At 46.8% G+C, this 16,953-nt stretch overlaps 1 protein-coding gene across 3 annotated transcripts in view; it reads left to right on the forward strand.

Moving 5' to 3' along the window:
* Loxhd1 (lipoxygenase homology PLAT domains 1) overlaps positions 1 to 15,789 on the forward strand; it is a 133,935-nt gene extending 118,146 nt beyond the window's left edge. For 2 of the 3 annotated variants that reach the window (XM_048806606.1, XM_015482237.2), the window contains 4 exons: positions 5,111 to 5,281; positions 8,927 to 9,059; positions 9,962 to 10,120; positions 14,801 to 15,580. In XM_048806606.1, coding sequence (XP_048662563.1) covers positions 5,111 to 5,281; positions 8,927 to 9,059; positions 9,962 to 10,120; positions 14,801 to 15,281 — 944 coding nt within the window. In that variant the 3' untranslated portion in view covers positions 15,282 to 15,580. Of the gene's footprint in view, positions 1 to 5,110; positions 5,282 to 8,926; positions 9,060 to 9,961; positions 10,121 to 14,800 lie in introns of all 3 variants that reach the window. The other variant, XM_015482238.2, reaches the window with a different exon arrangement.
* Positions 15,790 to 16,953: the final 1,164 nt, after the last annotated feature.

Here is a 16,953-nt window from a genome sequence, read left to right on the forward strand (position 1 = left end):
TGAATCTATCCTCCCATTTTTTAAATTTAATCAATAGTTTTTTTATGAAACATTTTAAACATAAGGAGAAGTGATGAGATAGTAGAATGAACTTCCCTGTACCCATCACCTGAGTTCAATAATTATCATGATTTATCACATCGACTGTAACCTTTTTACCTTTTTTACTTTCTTAACTTCTTTCTGGTTGTTAGAGGATATGACATGAAATCCTGAACTTGGTGTCATTTTACGCCAAACATATTTCACAAGTTTTTCTTTCTGTAAGACATTTTCTTCCAAAATCTCACCACCATGGTCACTTTTATCAATGACTTCTTTGTGTCATTCAACTTCCACTTTATAAAAAATTTCCCAATGTGTATAATATGTAAATATGATAATTTCTATGTATTGATACAGTGTGAAATAGCCCCACTCTTACAAAAATAGTGAATACAGAGGCTTCCACCCCGACCTATCTATTGTGAATTTCCCACATAACTCTTCACCTAATGGCTTCATCTAGTGCTGATCAATTAGAGTTACAAATGTGATTTTATAATTCTGTCATTTCTTATCCACTCACTAGCTGGAATTTTTCTTTTAAAAACTGTCTCTAAGGCTATTTGATTACTATGAAATATATTTCATGGGGGAAAACCAAGATAAATGATTAATTCTTCCAATTACCCAGCTAGCTTTTACAATACTGAACAAATTATAACCAGTGTGTTTATTTTCTAATTGATTTTGCTCTTTTTTTTCTTCTGGTTAAATTAAAACTCTGGTGAGGTAAAGAATGGTTTTAACCTCAAAATGAATTGATAAATTTCCTCTTGCATAATATTCATTCTTAGAAATAGAGAGGGCCTCAGAATTCATCTGTTCTAATCTTATTGTACAAATGAAAAAATGAGGCATGGAGATATGATAGCATGTTCAGTTAGGTGAATATACTGAGACTGGAACCCAGATCTGCCAAAGCTCAGAGTGTGACTTCCAGTGGCCTCTTAGATGATGAACCTGTGGAAGTGTTTTTGGAACAATAACATTCCTCCATAGCTAGGACTCTGTGACGATTCTATATCACTTTGAACCATTTATTGATCTTGCTGAAGAAATGTAAGCTACCGAGATGAAACCTGAGATTCCCATAAGTTATTTTTTAAGGAAGGAGTTGCTTGGTGAAGCAAATATTTTTACCTGAAAAGAATTTTTCATAGTTTGCACTGGAACAAAGAGCTGACAGCTCATCTTTGAAAGTAAAAATAATTTATTATTTCTGTATTTATAAAACACTAAGTTCACAACACTGTGATACTATTAAGAGGACATAAGATGTGGTTTTTCACTCGCTAAAATCTAACTAGAGAAGTCAGACATACATATAAAAATAGTCAAAAAAGAGGGCACAGTCATGGTCTCAGTAGCATGGTCTCAGTAGCCATGCTCATGGCCAGGAGAATGGACACACAGGAATAGCATAGGCCTGGGGATTCCAGAAGTCCTCATGGAGGAGATGAGAATAGCATAGGCAGTTATTTAGGGCTGGAGAATAGCTTGGAGCCATAATGAGAAGGAGAAAAGGCCAAAGGGATGCCTAATAAGTCCATCTCATTGGGATAAGGAGCCACCAGGGAATCACAGGCGTAGATGGCATGCTGAAATCTAGGGGCATCCAGCTGCCAGCCTTGTTCCCTATCAGCATCTACCATCTCTTGTTGCCTGGAAAGACTAGACTTCACACTGGTTCAGAGTTTCTAAGTCTTTTTTTTAAAAGTAATTTTGAAACATTTGAGAAAAATTAATCAATTTTACTCAGACAGGACATTCCTCCTGGATGAGGCTATAAATCCCTCACCCCCATCATGATCGTTCTTCCCTGTTCTCCCCTATTTCAATCCTAGTACACACTCATGCATTCAATAAACATTTATTGGATAACATCTGAGCAATGTGCTAGGCACTAGAATATGCAACAGAAGATCACAAGCCCCCTGCTGTTGTGGGCTTACAACTTAGTGGACAGAGATACGACATACAAGGAAATAGAAACAAAATGATTTCAGTTGTCAAGTGGGTAATGGTGATTGATAGAAAGTAATCGGAGATGAGGAAACTCCTGAAAATAGGGCCATAACAAGGGCTTTCAAAACACAGGGAACTTGATCTGACACCTCCGTGACAAAACAGTGCTGATATATCACTGCAGATAAACAGAATAGTCAAGCACAATTCTCCAGGAAAGAGAGGGGTTCATATGTCAAGTGTAGGTGGAATATATAAGTCAAGTCGAGAGCAGCCTGGCATGAAATCATACAGGTAGAAAGGAATTGGATGGTGTCAATCCATGAAATTCTTAAAGAGCAGATTATATTTGATTCTGAGAGTGACAGGAAACCTCTGGAGAGTTTTATGTGGCAAAGTGACAAAACACAATTTATGAATTTAAAACATCCGTAGGATACATATAGAAGGGCATTGGTGATAGTATATGTGTGAGAGCAAACATCTGGGAAATAACTAGTTATACACCATCAAGGACAAGGTGGACAGTCTATGACAGGTGCTTACATTGGATTGGAGCACCAGGCAGCTATGACAAAGAACGGGGCAGATATCTACACTCTGATATGTGTTACCTGCATGCAAAAAGGTACAGTGGCAAACTTTTGACTGTTTGCTACCTTCGTATGAAAAAACAGAGTAGAACCCTAAAAGTGGAGACCCTGTAAAGAAATGGATTCTCTTGATGGTCAGTTTCAGGTAGTTCCCTATCAGCTCACCACTATTGATTAGTGCTGGCCAGACAGTTAGTCCTGCTGTAACTGTGGGTCTGCCTATGTTGCTGTTGTCTTTACCACCAAAGGCCAGTCACAATGACACTAGTCTGTCCAGAGCTGTCTGCTTCCACTTGCCCTTTTGATGGGTTCTGAGTGGGAGAAATTTTCAGTAAGAGCCCTCTCAATCATAACTCACATTTACAAAACTGGGCAAGTAAGTAATCCTTGAGCACAGAGCTGAGGATTAAGTCTCTTTCATATCAGAGGAGCTGGGGTTAGCCTGTGATTTGCCACGGAGTTCTATCTTGAGAAGAGAATTTGGATGGGCTGAGACAATGGAGTCAGGTGCAAGGGACAAAGAATCTTTCCCTGGGACATCTTCCAATAGGATCAATAGTGCATCTGCTTTTTCTCCGCCTTCCTCTTTTTTTTTTTCTTAAAAAAGAGAGAGTGAGAGAGAGAGAATTTTTTTTAATATTTATTTTTTAGTGTTTTTTTTTTTTTTTGGCGGATACAACATCTTTATTTGTATATGGTGCTGAGGATCGAACCTGGGCCACACGCATGCCAGGCAAGCATGCTACCACTTGAGCCACATCCCTAGCCTTCTGCCTTCCTCTTTACCCCCCCTCTTCCTTTCTATGTTTCACTCTAGAAGGCTTTGAGAAAAAGGCTTCAATCACTCTTACCTGCATCCTTTTCAGACTGAACACATGGAGGCTTGCTATATAGTCTAATCAGCTTCATGACACTCTCAGAAACCATCTCAGAAAGGACCAGTTTGGAAACTTAGATGGGACTGACCCTAACATAGAAAAGTAAGAAAGATTATTGAGTTAAAAAGTAAGTTTGTCATAAAATAACTCACCACTGTTTAACTCAATGGAAGTGTTTCAAAATATAAGTTAATTGAGCACTATTTTCTACTTTAGTAAAGATTTATGTTAAATAAAAATAAGAACTGTTAAAATCTGGAATGATGCCAATATGTGTGCCCTGCCCATGAGTCTTAACATCTTCCCCTGTAGTCTAGGTGACCGGAAATTTGTGTCCATCGTTGTGTGTCTCTGTGCTTATGAGACATGGAGACCAGAGACAGGATCAATCAGCAGTTGTTGCTTGGGGCAGTGTCTGATCATAGAGAAGAACTTTTTGATGGGGACAATGGGGATGTCCCCACATCCCTAGGTGGCATGAGAGAATAAGGGGTGGGACTAAAGCATATCAATTCATTCCTTGAGGGGTTGCCTTGAGCACATGTTATGAGCAGCAAATATCATCACCACAACCTGCTAGACCACTGGGATTTCCCCCCACATGGGTCCCTTTGGCATTCAGAGTTCTCAAGGAATTTGAAGGGTACATAGCAACCGAAGCAGCACACAGTGTAAATACCACGCAGCTGTCACGGCAAATGCACATCGGTTCGTCCTGGCTAGCTGTGCTATCAGGGGAACACTTCTGAAGGAATCCCTGCCAATTACAACAGAAGCAGCTCTGTATTCATAATCAGTCCAAATCTTGTCAAAATTAGCAATATATCCCAAAGAAATGGCAGCTTCTGGATCCTTCTATGATTGTTGAATGGCTCAGCCAAAGACCCCAAAGTCATAATATCTTCATTCACTCTGCATTCATTGAGCAATGGCTTGCCTGCCAGTCACAATGCTAGGCATTAGGGAAACAAAAACAAATAAGACCTGGTCCCTGTCCTCAGGGGCTCCCGGTTTCAGGGAAGAGATGGATATAAATGATGACAGTGCAATGACATCTTGGTCAGGATGTGGCCACAGAAGATGCAGGGTTCTATAGCAACATGGAGGAGGACTCTGTGACAGGCCCAGTGGGCAGTGGGGGCATGAGAGAAGGCTTCCTGGAGGAGGTGATAACCAGAACTGATTCTGGAAGGATAGTGGGCATGAACTCCATGAATACTAGAGTTGGAAAGTGATAGAAGTTTCCTTAGCCTTGGGAACATCCAAAAGATCTACTCTGCAGGCCAGATGCCTCTGTTGTGAATCTGATGAAAGCGACAAGCCCCTTCCCTGGTAAAAATGTCTATTTAATTATAGCACAGTTTCCATGGCCCATAAACTCTTAAATTCCATGTGCAAGTCCCCTACAGATCATGAATCCCAGGCTAAGGGTTTGCAAAGAGAATCTTATCCTACTAGCTGGAGGAGCCCTCTGAGATCACCTCACCCAACTCATCACCAAGGAAACTGAGGCCCAGAGAAGACAGAGAAAGGGTCCAGGGCTGCATAGCCTGTGGGTTGGGGGAGGGAAGCCTAGGAAGGCATGGAGGGCACCTCCGGCTCCCAGTTCCCATGACGTCTCTTCCACAGGGATATTTCCTGGCTGGCACCTGAGCTATGTTGACGTGAAGGACAACTCCCGCGATGAGACCTTCCGCTTCCAGTGTGATTGCTGGCTCTCCAAGAGTGAGGGTGACAGGCAGACGGTCCGCGACTTTGCATGTGCCAACAATGAGATCCGTGAGGAGCTGGAGGAGACCAGTACGTGGGGAGACCACAGGGGCCCAGGCTAACTGTGATATCTGAGCTGGCTCTTAAGTTAAGGAGGGTGGCTCCTGAGGAGGTGGGGACAGTGAGGGTGAGAAGATACCAGGACAACTGTACATGAGTCAGATCCTGATGAGGGAAATACTATGGGGGAGATGCCCAAGAAAACTCCTAGACATTGCTCCATGAACCTGGAACTGCTAACATGCCAACTCATGGCCCTGAATCACAGGGGCCAATTAGGTAGCAGGGATCCCCACTGGGGGCTTGCACTAGGCTGGACAGGTTGGTGTGAAGCTCTCCTTGGTTTATTTCTACCTGGTAAACTAGATCCAATTGTACCTTTGGCAATAGCTGTGAAACCAGCCTTTCTAGAAACAGAAGGCAGGTCCAGCAAGTCTCAGCCACTCTCTCTGTGTCCCTTCCTCAGGGGATATTTAAAGAGAGAGAGTAATTGATCCCTAAGGTGGATGGCCACCAAGGCCCAGGGAGGTATATCTTTAATACACAATTGTCTGGGCCCAGCTGTTTAGAAGGCTTGCCAAAGGCAGAACCCAGCGCAAGAAAGTATTTGCTAACTCAGTTATTAAGGCAACACTAGCTGCACTAAGAGGTGAACCCCCAAATCTTAGTGTCTTAACATAAGGAAATTCATTTCTAATGTAATTTGTGGTCTAGTGTGGGTGACTGGTGGGAGATCCTTCATGTGATGATTTAGGAACGTAAGAACTTTGCATCTGGGTCTTTGCCATTTCCAAAGTGTGGCTTCCACATTTCTTGCAGAAAGGAAAAGAGAACCTGGAGGAGGCCCTCCCCCACCTCCTTAACACATTAACACATATTCTATTGGTGAGAACTAGTCACATGGCTCCACCAGAGGCAAGGGCCAGCCAGGGACTTGGGCCCTGGCTGTACAGCCCCTTCTAGGGGACCACTGTACACCCCAAAAGGGAATTATGCATTTGGTGGAAAACCACCTAACCTATCTTTGCCAGGATATCTGCCCAATGATGAAGTTGGTTGTCCTAAGAGTTAGTGAGCCCCAAGTCCCTGGAAGCACTCAAATGAAGGCTGAACACCCTTTCTTCAAGTTTCCTATAGGGGACTTCCTGCCCTGATCCAGAAAGTGGGCTCCCAGCTTCAGTAATTGCACTTCTTGAGGAGTTACTGGGCCCAGTCTTTTCTAAAGGTGCTATAGGTGATGCATGCTGCTTTGTGATCTCTAGTGTATCTGCATGGACCTTCACACGAGTTAGGCTCTCGAAAGATCCCAAGGTTCTCCCAGGTCAGGGAGAGCACTGTTCATGCTTGCCACCCTCTGTAGCACCTCCAGCCCTGGGGCTTAGTAGAGACTCAATGAATGGAAGAAGACGTGCTCCTCTTCCTAAGAGCCTCACGGTGTAGGCAAAGGGGGAATGGAAGCCCCTTATACAAGAGCCAAGGGAAGTTGCTAAGGGGAGTTTAGTTCTGGAAGGATGTGTGGGTGTGGAGGAAGGGAGGACAGGGGCAAGAGCTAGGAGAAGGCCCGAACCCATGAGTCATTGCCACAAGCCTTCAGGGGACAGCATGGCACCCTCTGGGCTGCCCAGGAGGGGACAGGCAGCCACACCCACATTCAATGCCAGAGGTTTGCCCTGGGAATGTTATGGATGCAATCTTAGCTACCTTTATTTAACCAAGTAACAAATTCAGGTTGATCATCTTGAAGTGCCACCCCCTATTGACTTCAGGAAATGCTGTCCTTGTGGCACTTTCATTCTTGGATGGCTGACCCCACGTGGACCTCTAGGCACTCCATCTGATGGCATAAACACCCCCTCATGCCTGAATAGAGCTACCCTACCCACATGTCCTCACCCTGAGGACCATCTCCTCTCACATCTCCTACTTGAGTTCATGGTGGTGGGCATGGAGGTTCCTACAGCCCCCACCTCTCCCTCATGCTGACAAACCATGTCCTTCGCAATGCCCCTTAAACTCACCAGTGCCTGTTCGCCAAACATGACTTGGCTTCTGCTGGGAAAGCAGAATCTCGGCAATGGCTGGGATCCCTGGTCTGGCCTCTTCCAGATGTGGAGTGCTCCCTCCTGCGGGGCTATGAGCCCTGTGGATCTTTTCCCTCGCCTAGGCTACCTGCCTCTGCCCAATTCCTTCTACCTATTTTAGGGAGTAGAGAAATTTAGGAGTGAGAGAAATTACAAAGGCAAAGGGGTTGCACCAGGGCTGGGATTGACCTCACACTGAGCAGCAGACTCAGAATCCCTCTCCTTGATTGTCTTGATCCTACCTCTGAGGTAAAGGCACAGAAACTGAGCGATCCCTTTGGATCCCAAATCCCCAACCCTTAAGGATTCACTGCCGTCAGCAGAAGCTCTATGCACAAGGCCCACTCCTGGTGTCAGCTCCATCCCTGGCCTGGCCCCTGGGGAGAAGGCTGGGTCACATCTCGCCCCCATCAGTATCTTATTTATGTTCTTCCCTCTCGGCTCTTCTTCAAGGCCAACCTCAAACACTGGCCATGAATGGTTTCAACCATTCATTCTTTGGTTCAGTAAATACTTACTGAAAGCCTACCCCATGCTGAGCTGTTCTGGGCACTTGGAAGTCTATCAATGAGCAAAATGAGGAGTACTGTCTTCATGGAGCTTACATCAAATAGGAGAAGAGAGGTACAAACAGAATTAATAAATAAATGACATAGATGAGGACAAGAGAAAATTACACAGCGAAGCAAGACAGACAAGTGCATGAGGGAAATGCGTTGCCATTTTAGTGAGGGGACTTGGAGTCGGCTTTCCTGAGAAGTTGACTTTTGCATAAGGAGAAGGAGAGGAGGGAGGGGTCAACTCACTCTGAGGAAAGCATTCCAGGCAGAGGAAGGGGCAGCGCAGAGCTCTAAGGCAGGTGCAAGGGGGCAAGTGGCTGGAGAGAGCAAGAGAGAAAGTTCTGGGAGCTGAAAGGGGTGAGGGATCGATCCCGTTTCTTCTCACCCCGGATTACTCTGGGGTTGCAGGGTTATCACGTTTTGTCATACGGTTTGGCCAATGTTTGTGCCGAGGGAGTTCCAGTGTCACCAGAGTCTGGTGCAGTCCCTGACCTGTGGCACCGACTGGTCAGAGGCTGGATGAACGAATGCTGATGCAGACATGCTGGACAGAACAGCAGGGCAGAGAGGTTGCTGTGTGGCTGATGGTGGCAGCTGAGGCAGGTAGAAGTGGGGCTGCACACTGGAGCAAGTTCAAGGCTCTCTTGAGGTCCTTTGTCTGCCAGGTTTTGTCCTCGACTTTTCAAAGCTGGACCTAGCCACTCCCTACTTCTTTTCCTTGTAGCATCTTGTTGAGCCCTGAGTCAGGCCCAGCATCTCCGGAGAATTCATCCTCACATCCTGCTTCCTTCCCAACATCTCCCCTATTTGCCCAGCAAAGAGGTGGCTACTATAAATAAGACAGAACTGTCGCTGTAGCCTCAGAGTTGGGCACTTGTACTTACCCGGCTGGGACTGTGATGATGCTAACCTGCCTCCCCGCCCCCAGGCTGTGGCCTAAGATCAGAAGAGAGGCCCCGAGGAAGTGGTGCTGTATTCCCGTGGTGGGCGGCTGCTTCCCCTCTGCTGACCCTCTCCCGCCTCCTCCATCACAGCCTATGAGATCGTCATAGAAACGGGCAACGGAGGCGAAACCCGGGAGAACGTCTGGCTCATCCTGGAGGGCAGGAAGAACCGATCCAAAGAGTTTCTCGTGGAAAATTCTTCCAGACAGCGGGCCTTTAGGAAGTAGGAACAGGGTACCCACAGGAAAATGGGTGGGGAGTGGGTGGGAGACGGACCCCAACAATCTCCCTCCCCCTCAGGGGGAGCCACAGGTCTACAAGTGGTCCTAACTAGCAAGAACTTATTGAGAACCTACTGTGTGCTAGTTCCATGCTACCCACTGCAAACACCATCCCAGGCACACAGATGGAACTTCCTTCCTGCTTCCTCAGAGCCGCCTCCGAGCTACTCAGCTGCTTGGACCGTCTCCACCTCCCCACTAACTCCACTATTCCTGGCTTAGTCCATTCAGGCTGCTGCAACAGAATAATCTGAGAGGTGACTTGTAAATGACAGTAATTACTCAAAGTTCTGGAGGCCGGAAGTCCAAGATCCAGGCACCTGCAGATTCAGTGTCTGGTGAGGGCCTGACTTGTGGCTCATAGACAGCCATTCTCCCATTGTGGTCTCACACAACAGAAGGGGTGAGGGGGCTCTCTGGTCTCTTTTCTATAAGGGCACTAACCCCATTCATGAGGGCTCCACCCTCGTCAATTTCCAAAGATCTTATCTATAAATACCACTGCACTGGAGTTTCAACATATAAACTTGGAGAGGGCATAAAAGTTCAGTCTTCAGCAGACTCCCTGGCTACCAGGACAAATTCTGATTTCCTTAGACTGGCACTTACAGACCACTGCTGACTGCCCACACTCCCACCTTCTCCATTGCCATTTCCCACACTGAACCCAAACTTCACCCATGCCAGAATTTCCTCGCAAACACCTGCATATCTACACCCCACTATTCCCATCTGTGACTTTGCTAAGACAGGTGTGCATTAGGGAATGCAGTAGGCACTCAGTAAATGCTTACCTACTTCACAGATCACAGGCAGCTCATTAGCCACACTTTGTTTCTTTCAGGGGTACCACAGACACATTCGAGTTTGACAGCATCTACTTGGGGGACATCTCCTCCATCTGTGTGGGCCACCTGGCCAGGGAGGACCGGTTCATTCCCAAGAGAGAGCTGGTCTGGCACGTCAAGACCATCACCATCACCGAGATGGAGTATGGCAATGTGTATGTACAGTACCTCTAATGCAGCATGGGCCAGGGGTGTGGGGAGGTGTCCCTCCCAAAGCCAAGGCCACCCCATTCAGGAGGCTTACAAGGCAGGACAGGAAGGAACAGCTGTTCTTGTTTTGGAGCTATATGAATTATTTATCAAACTCCGGAGGCAGGGGACTAGGCTAGATGACCTTGGATGTGTTCAGCCTCTGACTCCAGGGAGACTTCCTTGGAGGAACACTGAAAAAGCCAAATAGTGCTGGATTGCAGGGCCTTTCCTTGCCCTCCCATCCCTCCCTCTGCAAGGACACAGAAATATCACAAAGATCAATACTTACATATTCACAGTGAGAACATCTGTGGACGGCACAGGGACCAGAAAGCAGCAGGGTGATCCAACAGCACCCCATCCTTTGGGCCCCCTACTCCTCTCATTGGGGTATTTAGGAGATAGGCATTTTGGGAGGATTCAGAGCCTTTGTTACCTGGGCAACATAGGCACGGCTGTCAATTTGTCTAATTAAAGTCACTTGGAACCCATAATAGCCTGAAGGCTCCAGAAGGCCCGGAAGACACCAAGAAGAACCCAGGCAGGAGTGGGAAGAGGAAGCCAAGGCCAAGCTTGGCTGGTGCTGAGTGTGCAGCCTCCTGCCACATCCCCTCCTGGGGCTGTGGCATTCCACACACTGGAGCCTTTCCTGCACCTGGGAAGGTGGCCATAGCCCCCACAGAAGCAACACCCAGGAGAGTCCCTTGTCTGCAGGCTCCGGCCATCAGGAACCCAAGCCTCTCAGAGCAATATCTTTCCACACTCAGTTTGTGACCAGCAAGTCACAAGTGCCCTGCATTTAGCTCCCTTCATCAAGGCTTCCCCTTTTGGAATTGGGCTGTTAAAGGGTTCTGAGCTCCAAGCTTCTGTCTTAGCTTGGGCTGCCCTAACAAAATATGGTGGCTTAAGCAGTAGACATTCATTTGTCCCAGTTCTGGATACTGGGAATCCAAGATAGGAGTGCCAGCATGGTTGGGTTCTGGTGAGGGTTCCCTTCCTGGTTTGCAGATGACTGCCTTCTGGTTGTGTCCTCCCATGGCAGGGGACAGCTCTGGCTCCTCTTTCTCCTCTTTTCAGGTTGCTGATCCCACTGAGGGTCCCACCCTCATGATCTACTCCTAGTTATCTCTTAAAGGTCCTGTCTCCAAATACCATCACAATGTGGGTAGGGCCTCAACATGAGTTTGGATTGGGGGAAACATTAGTTCATAGAAACTTCCCTCTTGGGCTGCAGTATCATTTGTTGCTCTTTTAGAGAAAACCTAGCCTGAGGACAATCAATCCTGCGGGAGTGGGGTAAGGGGGTGGGTGGGGGGGGGTTGGTTTTTGGGTGTGGCTTCTCTGGCCAATCCTGATGAGGATTTGAAAGCTGGAACTTCAGTCCCAAGAGTTCAAGACTCAACCAGCAAGTTAGGGCCAGGTTAAATCCCCTTGGGCTGCCCAGAGCTGCCTCCTAACCACAAGGAATGAGTTTGCTGATGCCTCCTCTTCATGCCCCCAGATAAACAAAATCAATTAATAAGAGAGTCACCACTCCAGGTGTCTTTAAACCTACAATGTTGTTTGTGAAAGAAAGAGAGAGCTAAAGACCCCCACGCCTCCTGGTCTCTTCCTACCCCAAGAAGAAGGAAAGGTGAGGTTCCTACTCCACGGTTCTGAGGCCAGGTTGTAGGATTCATGTATCCAGTTGAGAGATGCAGCCTCTCCCAAGTGAAGCATCTTCTCCTGCACCCTCAAACTGGGACCCGTTGTCAGTGTGTCCCCAGGGCTACAGGAGGAAGAAGAGGTGTCTGTGGGAGTGGTTTCTTCCTGAAGTGAAAGAAATTCAGAGAATCTGGGCCCCTGGACACTGGAGCTGCCGTCAGACAGCTTGTGACCTTGAGCAAGTGCCCATCACCTCTCTGTGCCTCACTCTCCTTTGGGAGAGAGCTAGATGCCCCCTGGAGTCTGACTAGAGGGGAAGGACAGCAGGAGTGCCATCCTGGGGTGCTTTCAGAAGTCTCCCCACCCACTGCTTGCCTGTGTAGGTCTCAAGTCGTGGTTCCTGAGGAATAAGAAACTCCCCCACCCCCTAGAATTATCACCTTCGTCCTCAGCACAAATTTTCAGGTGGGTCTAATCATTGCAGCTGGTTACATGGCGTCTTTCTAGAACGTACTTCCATCTACACTAGAAAAGACACTTAGCACCGCGAATGTGCCCACAGTTCCTTTCCAACTACCATGTTAGCCATATTTGAATTTCCATGAATTTAATCTCAATCTCTTATAAGCACAATAACCTCAAATTTCCTTCCTCCGATCTTTTCCCATTCTCTGATTTTGCCTTCACCTTTTCTCTTTCTCTCCCGCTCTGATATCCTCAGGATTTTGGTGGAAGAACACACAGATAGTCTTTTATCTATTTTTTTAAAATCAGAAACCTCTATTGTTTTATCGCAATAGCCTTTCTAATACAAAATTATCATCAAAATTCGAGTAACACAGAAAAGTAGGCAAAAGAAAGTAAAATTTCTGTCAGGCCCTGCCAGCCGGTGTTTTGGTAACTCCATTCTCTCTGGCATTTTCTAATACTTCACATACACCGTGTGCACAGAAGGGCGATCATTTTGCCCGTGTTTTTACGTAGCGATCGCTTCCTGCTCATCCTCTACTTTGGCCTCCACTCTTACTGGCCACCCTATGCTCATTTCTAGCTGGAGCCTGGACTCCACCAAGCCCTTGAGTCACATTATGGGGATCTTCTAATTATGTCTATTAGAAAACATTTCCTTATATCTACATCAGGGATTTTTTTTTTTTAGCCATCAAAATAATGAATTAAATATGTACCAGATGACTTGGAGAAATTCCCAGGAAGTATTGTTGAGTGAGAAAAGCAAGATGCAGGAAAACATGTCTTCTATGAAGCTGTTTAGTCAAGGGAATACTGACATCCCCATATGTCTGTGTGTGTGTGTGGGTCTGGGCATGGTTGGGTGGAATGGGGGGAAATTTGGCAGGCTGCACCCTCAACTGTTACTTGGGTTATTTGAGGTAAAGGTGGGATGCTAGAAGGAGGGAGAGAAGAGGAGGTAGAGCCAAGCGAAAAAGAGAAAGAAAATGAGTACATTTGGGAAAGCATATATATGCTCATACAACTTGTGCATTTACATAGAATTATGGATATTGGTAGGCATATGCATGAAGAAATACATTTTAAAGCATTCTTAAAACAAAGAATGCAAGTATATCTCCCTCTAAGCAATTCTGGAATGGAATAACAATCCAAATATATTAAGTGATAAGTTGCGGAAAGAGATCTCAAAAAATAATCAAGATTTCCTGTGAAGCATCTTTAAATGGCTTGCTCTTCAGGGCCAGACGCCCCTGGCTCTGGGTTACCTGGAGCAGTGACTTTTCCTCTTCAAGCCTTAGCTCCCGCTTCCATAAAACGAGAGGATAATGTTTAGGGTTGTTGTGGGAGTTAATGAGATGCCAAATGCAGAAGACCAAGTTCTTTGTGCTGTTAAGAATGTTCGTCTGAGGGCTGTGGGTGTAGCTCAGTGGTAGAGCATGTTCTTAGTGTACTCGAGGCCCTGGATTCAATCCCCAGAACCAAAAGAAAAAAGGAATTTTTATCCAAAATAGATGTTTTAGTCAGGTTTTTGTTGCTGTGACCAAAAGTCCTGACAATAATGACATAGAAGAGGAAAAGTTTATTTGACGATCACAGTTTCAGAGGTTTCATGATGGCCAACTCTATCTCTCTGGGCCTGGGATGAGGCAGAACATCATGGCGGAAGGGCTTAACAAAGAAAAGCATCTCAAGGCATGGAAATCAAGAAGCAGAGCTCTCTCTGCTCACCAGGGTCAAAATATAAACTCCAAAGCCATGCCTTGGTGATCTACTTCTCCAGCCACACCCTACCTGCCTATAATTACCACCCAACTAGTTAATCCATATCAGAGGATTAATCCACTGATATGGTTACAACATTCATAATCTAATGATTTCACCACTGAATGTTCTTGCATTGCCCCACACTTGAGCTTTGGGAGAACACTCCAAATCTAACGCATAGCAATAGGGGTTTTTCCTCACTGGATACACCTTTCCATTGCTTCATTCCTCAAGTGGGCCCATGCATAAAGAAATATGCACATGCTCATTCACCAAGTGCCATGACTGCTCATTTCCAAAGCTGATAGAAATATTAGCAATTTGGCGTGGGAAGAATCCATACCAATTGTTCATTCCAAACCTAGGGAGCAAGAAGCAGGGAGATCAGTTAGGAGACCTTTGACATTCTCCAGGTAGAAGAGCGTGGTAACTTGGACCAGAGCAGGACAGACAGACAGATACTGGGTAGTTTTTCCAGTGAGCTCATTCTGGGTAAACTTTAAAAATAGAGTCAAAAGCTTTTGCTCATGGATTGGATATGGAGTGTGAAGGACAAAGAAGTATGTAGAAGAATCAAGGTACAACTAGAGGATGCCACCTCACTGCAAATGTGAACAAGCCCCAGACTCACAGCTTATTGCAGACATTTCCAGCCTCATGATCTTGGGCTGGAATCTTGGGAGGAAATTATCAATGGGTGGGGGAGGGTGAGATCCTGGCTGGTGTCCCCTGAGTCCCTCTCTCTCCCATCCCTCTGCCAGGTACTTTTTTAATTGCGACTGCCTCATCCCCCTCAAGAGGAAGAGGAAGTACTTCAGGGTATTCGAGGTTACCAAGACAACGGAGAGCTTTGCCAGCAAGATCCAGAGCCTGGTGCCCGTCAAGTATGAGATCATTGTGACGACAGGCTATGAGCCAGGGGCGGGCACCGATGCCAATGTGTTCGTGACCATCTTTGGAGTCAATGGGGACACAGGCAAGCGAGAACTAAAGCAGAAAATGCGCAACCTCTTTGAGCGGGGCAGCACCGACCGCTTCTTCTTGGAGACCCTGGAGCTGGGTGAGCTGCGTAAGGTGCGGCTGGAACACGACAGCAGTGGCTACTACTCGGGTTGGCTGGTGGACAGGGTGGAGGTCACCAACACCAGCACGGGCGTGGCCACCATCTTCCCCTGTGGCCGGTGGCTGGACAAGTCTCGGGGGGATGGGCTCACCTGGAGAGACCTCTTCCCCTCTGTCTGAGATGCCCTCCACGAGCTTTCCTGCCTCCACCTGACATTCAGCAGCCACTCCTGAGACCTCTGGGGACAGGGACCCGTGGCCAGCAGCCTCTGAGAACTTCATGGTCCTTCAGAGGCCACTATGTGTGGTTGACCTTTTGTGGAGTGCGGCTTTCCATTGTCCTAGTGTCTTGGACCTAAGGAATCATAGTCATCATGTGTCATATTCCATGACTGCACAAAAATTCCTTTTTGCGTTTCCTTTTTTCTCAAATAACAGTGGTGACCAGGCTAGGACTTGCTGCAGGGTGTGGATGGAAAATTGGGGCTTCACCCAGGGGAGAGAAGTGGGGAAGGAGAGGCCACCAAGATGGTGTATTTTAAGCAAAAACTAATTAACACTTTTTTCCCAAAAAAGCTGGGCTAATTAAATTATTACAAACCACACCCCACAAAGAACTCATCTTAGCATCTCCTCAGTAAGAAAAGCATGCCTTTCCTCAATTTTAATAAATCCAGTGGCAAATGGAGAAAAACATCAGAAGGAAGTGTTTATGGGGGATTTACGAGCCTGTGAAATGTAGATAATTCTTCCCCTCACTTTACAGAGAACACCTGGGCAAGGGCCAGCTGGTTAGCCCAGTCCGTGGCAGCACAGGGGGGACAGGCACCAGCTGATGGGGGACAGCACCTGGAGCAGCCTGGTATATCTGAGAGAGTCAGTTAGCCAGTGCTCCCTGTGGTTCTCTGTGGGCAATATTTGGATGATAAGCTGAGGTATTAGGAACAAGATGAAGACCTTGATGCAGAAGCAGCAGGAAAACTGCACACTTGTGCACGCACATGGATATGCATGCGCGCAGACACATGCATTCACACAAGCACCTACATGCACACATGGCCCCCCAACTCTCCCTGAGAGACAGTCACAGAGTCAGGCGACAGACAGCCAGACTCAGCAGAGCTCAGGCTCTAACGTCTGATTTTCCTGCAGAGAGGGGCAACAGGAAGAGGAGTTAGGCCAGGAAGTATTCCACCAGGAGAGGACCAGTTTACCCTGCAGTGTCGCCTGTGCCCTCTACCCCAGAGAGGTCTACACTGTCAGTGAGGCTTCATGACTGCAGCAAGCTCAGAGAGCTCTCAAGGATTTCTTGGGCAAAGGTAAAATGCCCAGGCTCCGGCACCCCAGCTCTGCAGCCATGAGACCTTGGGCACTTCATTTTGTCTCTCTGGGCCTCAGTTTCCTCATCTGCAAAACAGGGAGAATACTGATAACACTTACCTCATAGATTATTAGAAGGACTAAATGAGTTAACATGTGTGTGGTTTGAATGCAGCACCCACACTTAACAGTGAGTGTAGCCATCAGGTCAAACCAGCTATCCTCACAGGACACCAGGAGAGGAAAAGTGACCCTGAAGCTACTGTATTTCTAGCCTTCATTGGAGCTGGCTCTTCCCCTGGGCCTGGATGAGAATTCAGACAGCCTTGCCATTCCTCTGGACTCCATTAGGTCACAGAAAGTCCAAGGAACACTCGAAGTTACAAAGTCCACCTCTAGTCTATAACTGAATGTCCCTAATAGAGACGCCCAAACATCAAACCTAAAATGAGCCTCCTCCCAGTCCCCAGATCAGCCTTGAAGTGAGAGAGAACTGAGAATGTGTGTGTGTGTGTGTGAGTGTGTGTGTGTG

The sequence above is a fragment of the Marmota marmota genome, unplaced genomic scaffold (assembly GCF_001458135.2).
Source record: "Marmota marmota marmota unplaced genomic scaffold, marMar, whole genome shotgun sequence".
In the NCBI taxonomy this organism is placed as follows: Eukaryota; Metazoa; Chordata; class Mammalia; order Rodentia; family Sciuridae; genus Marmota; species Marmota marmota.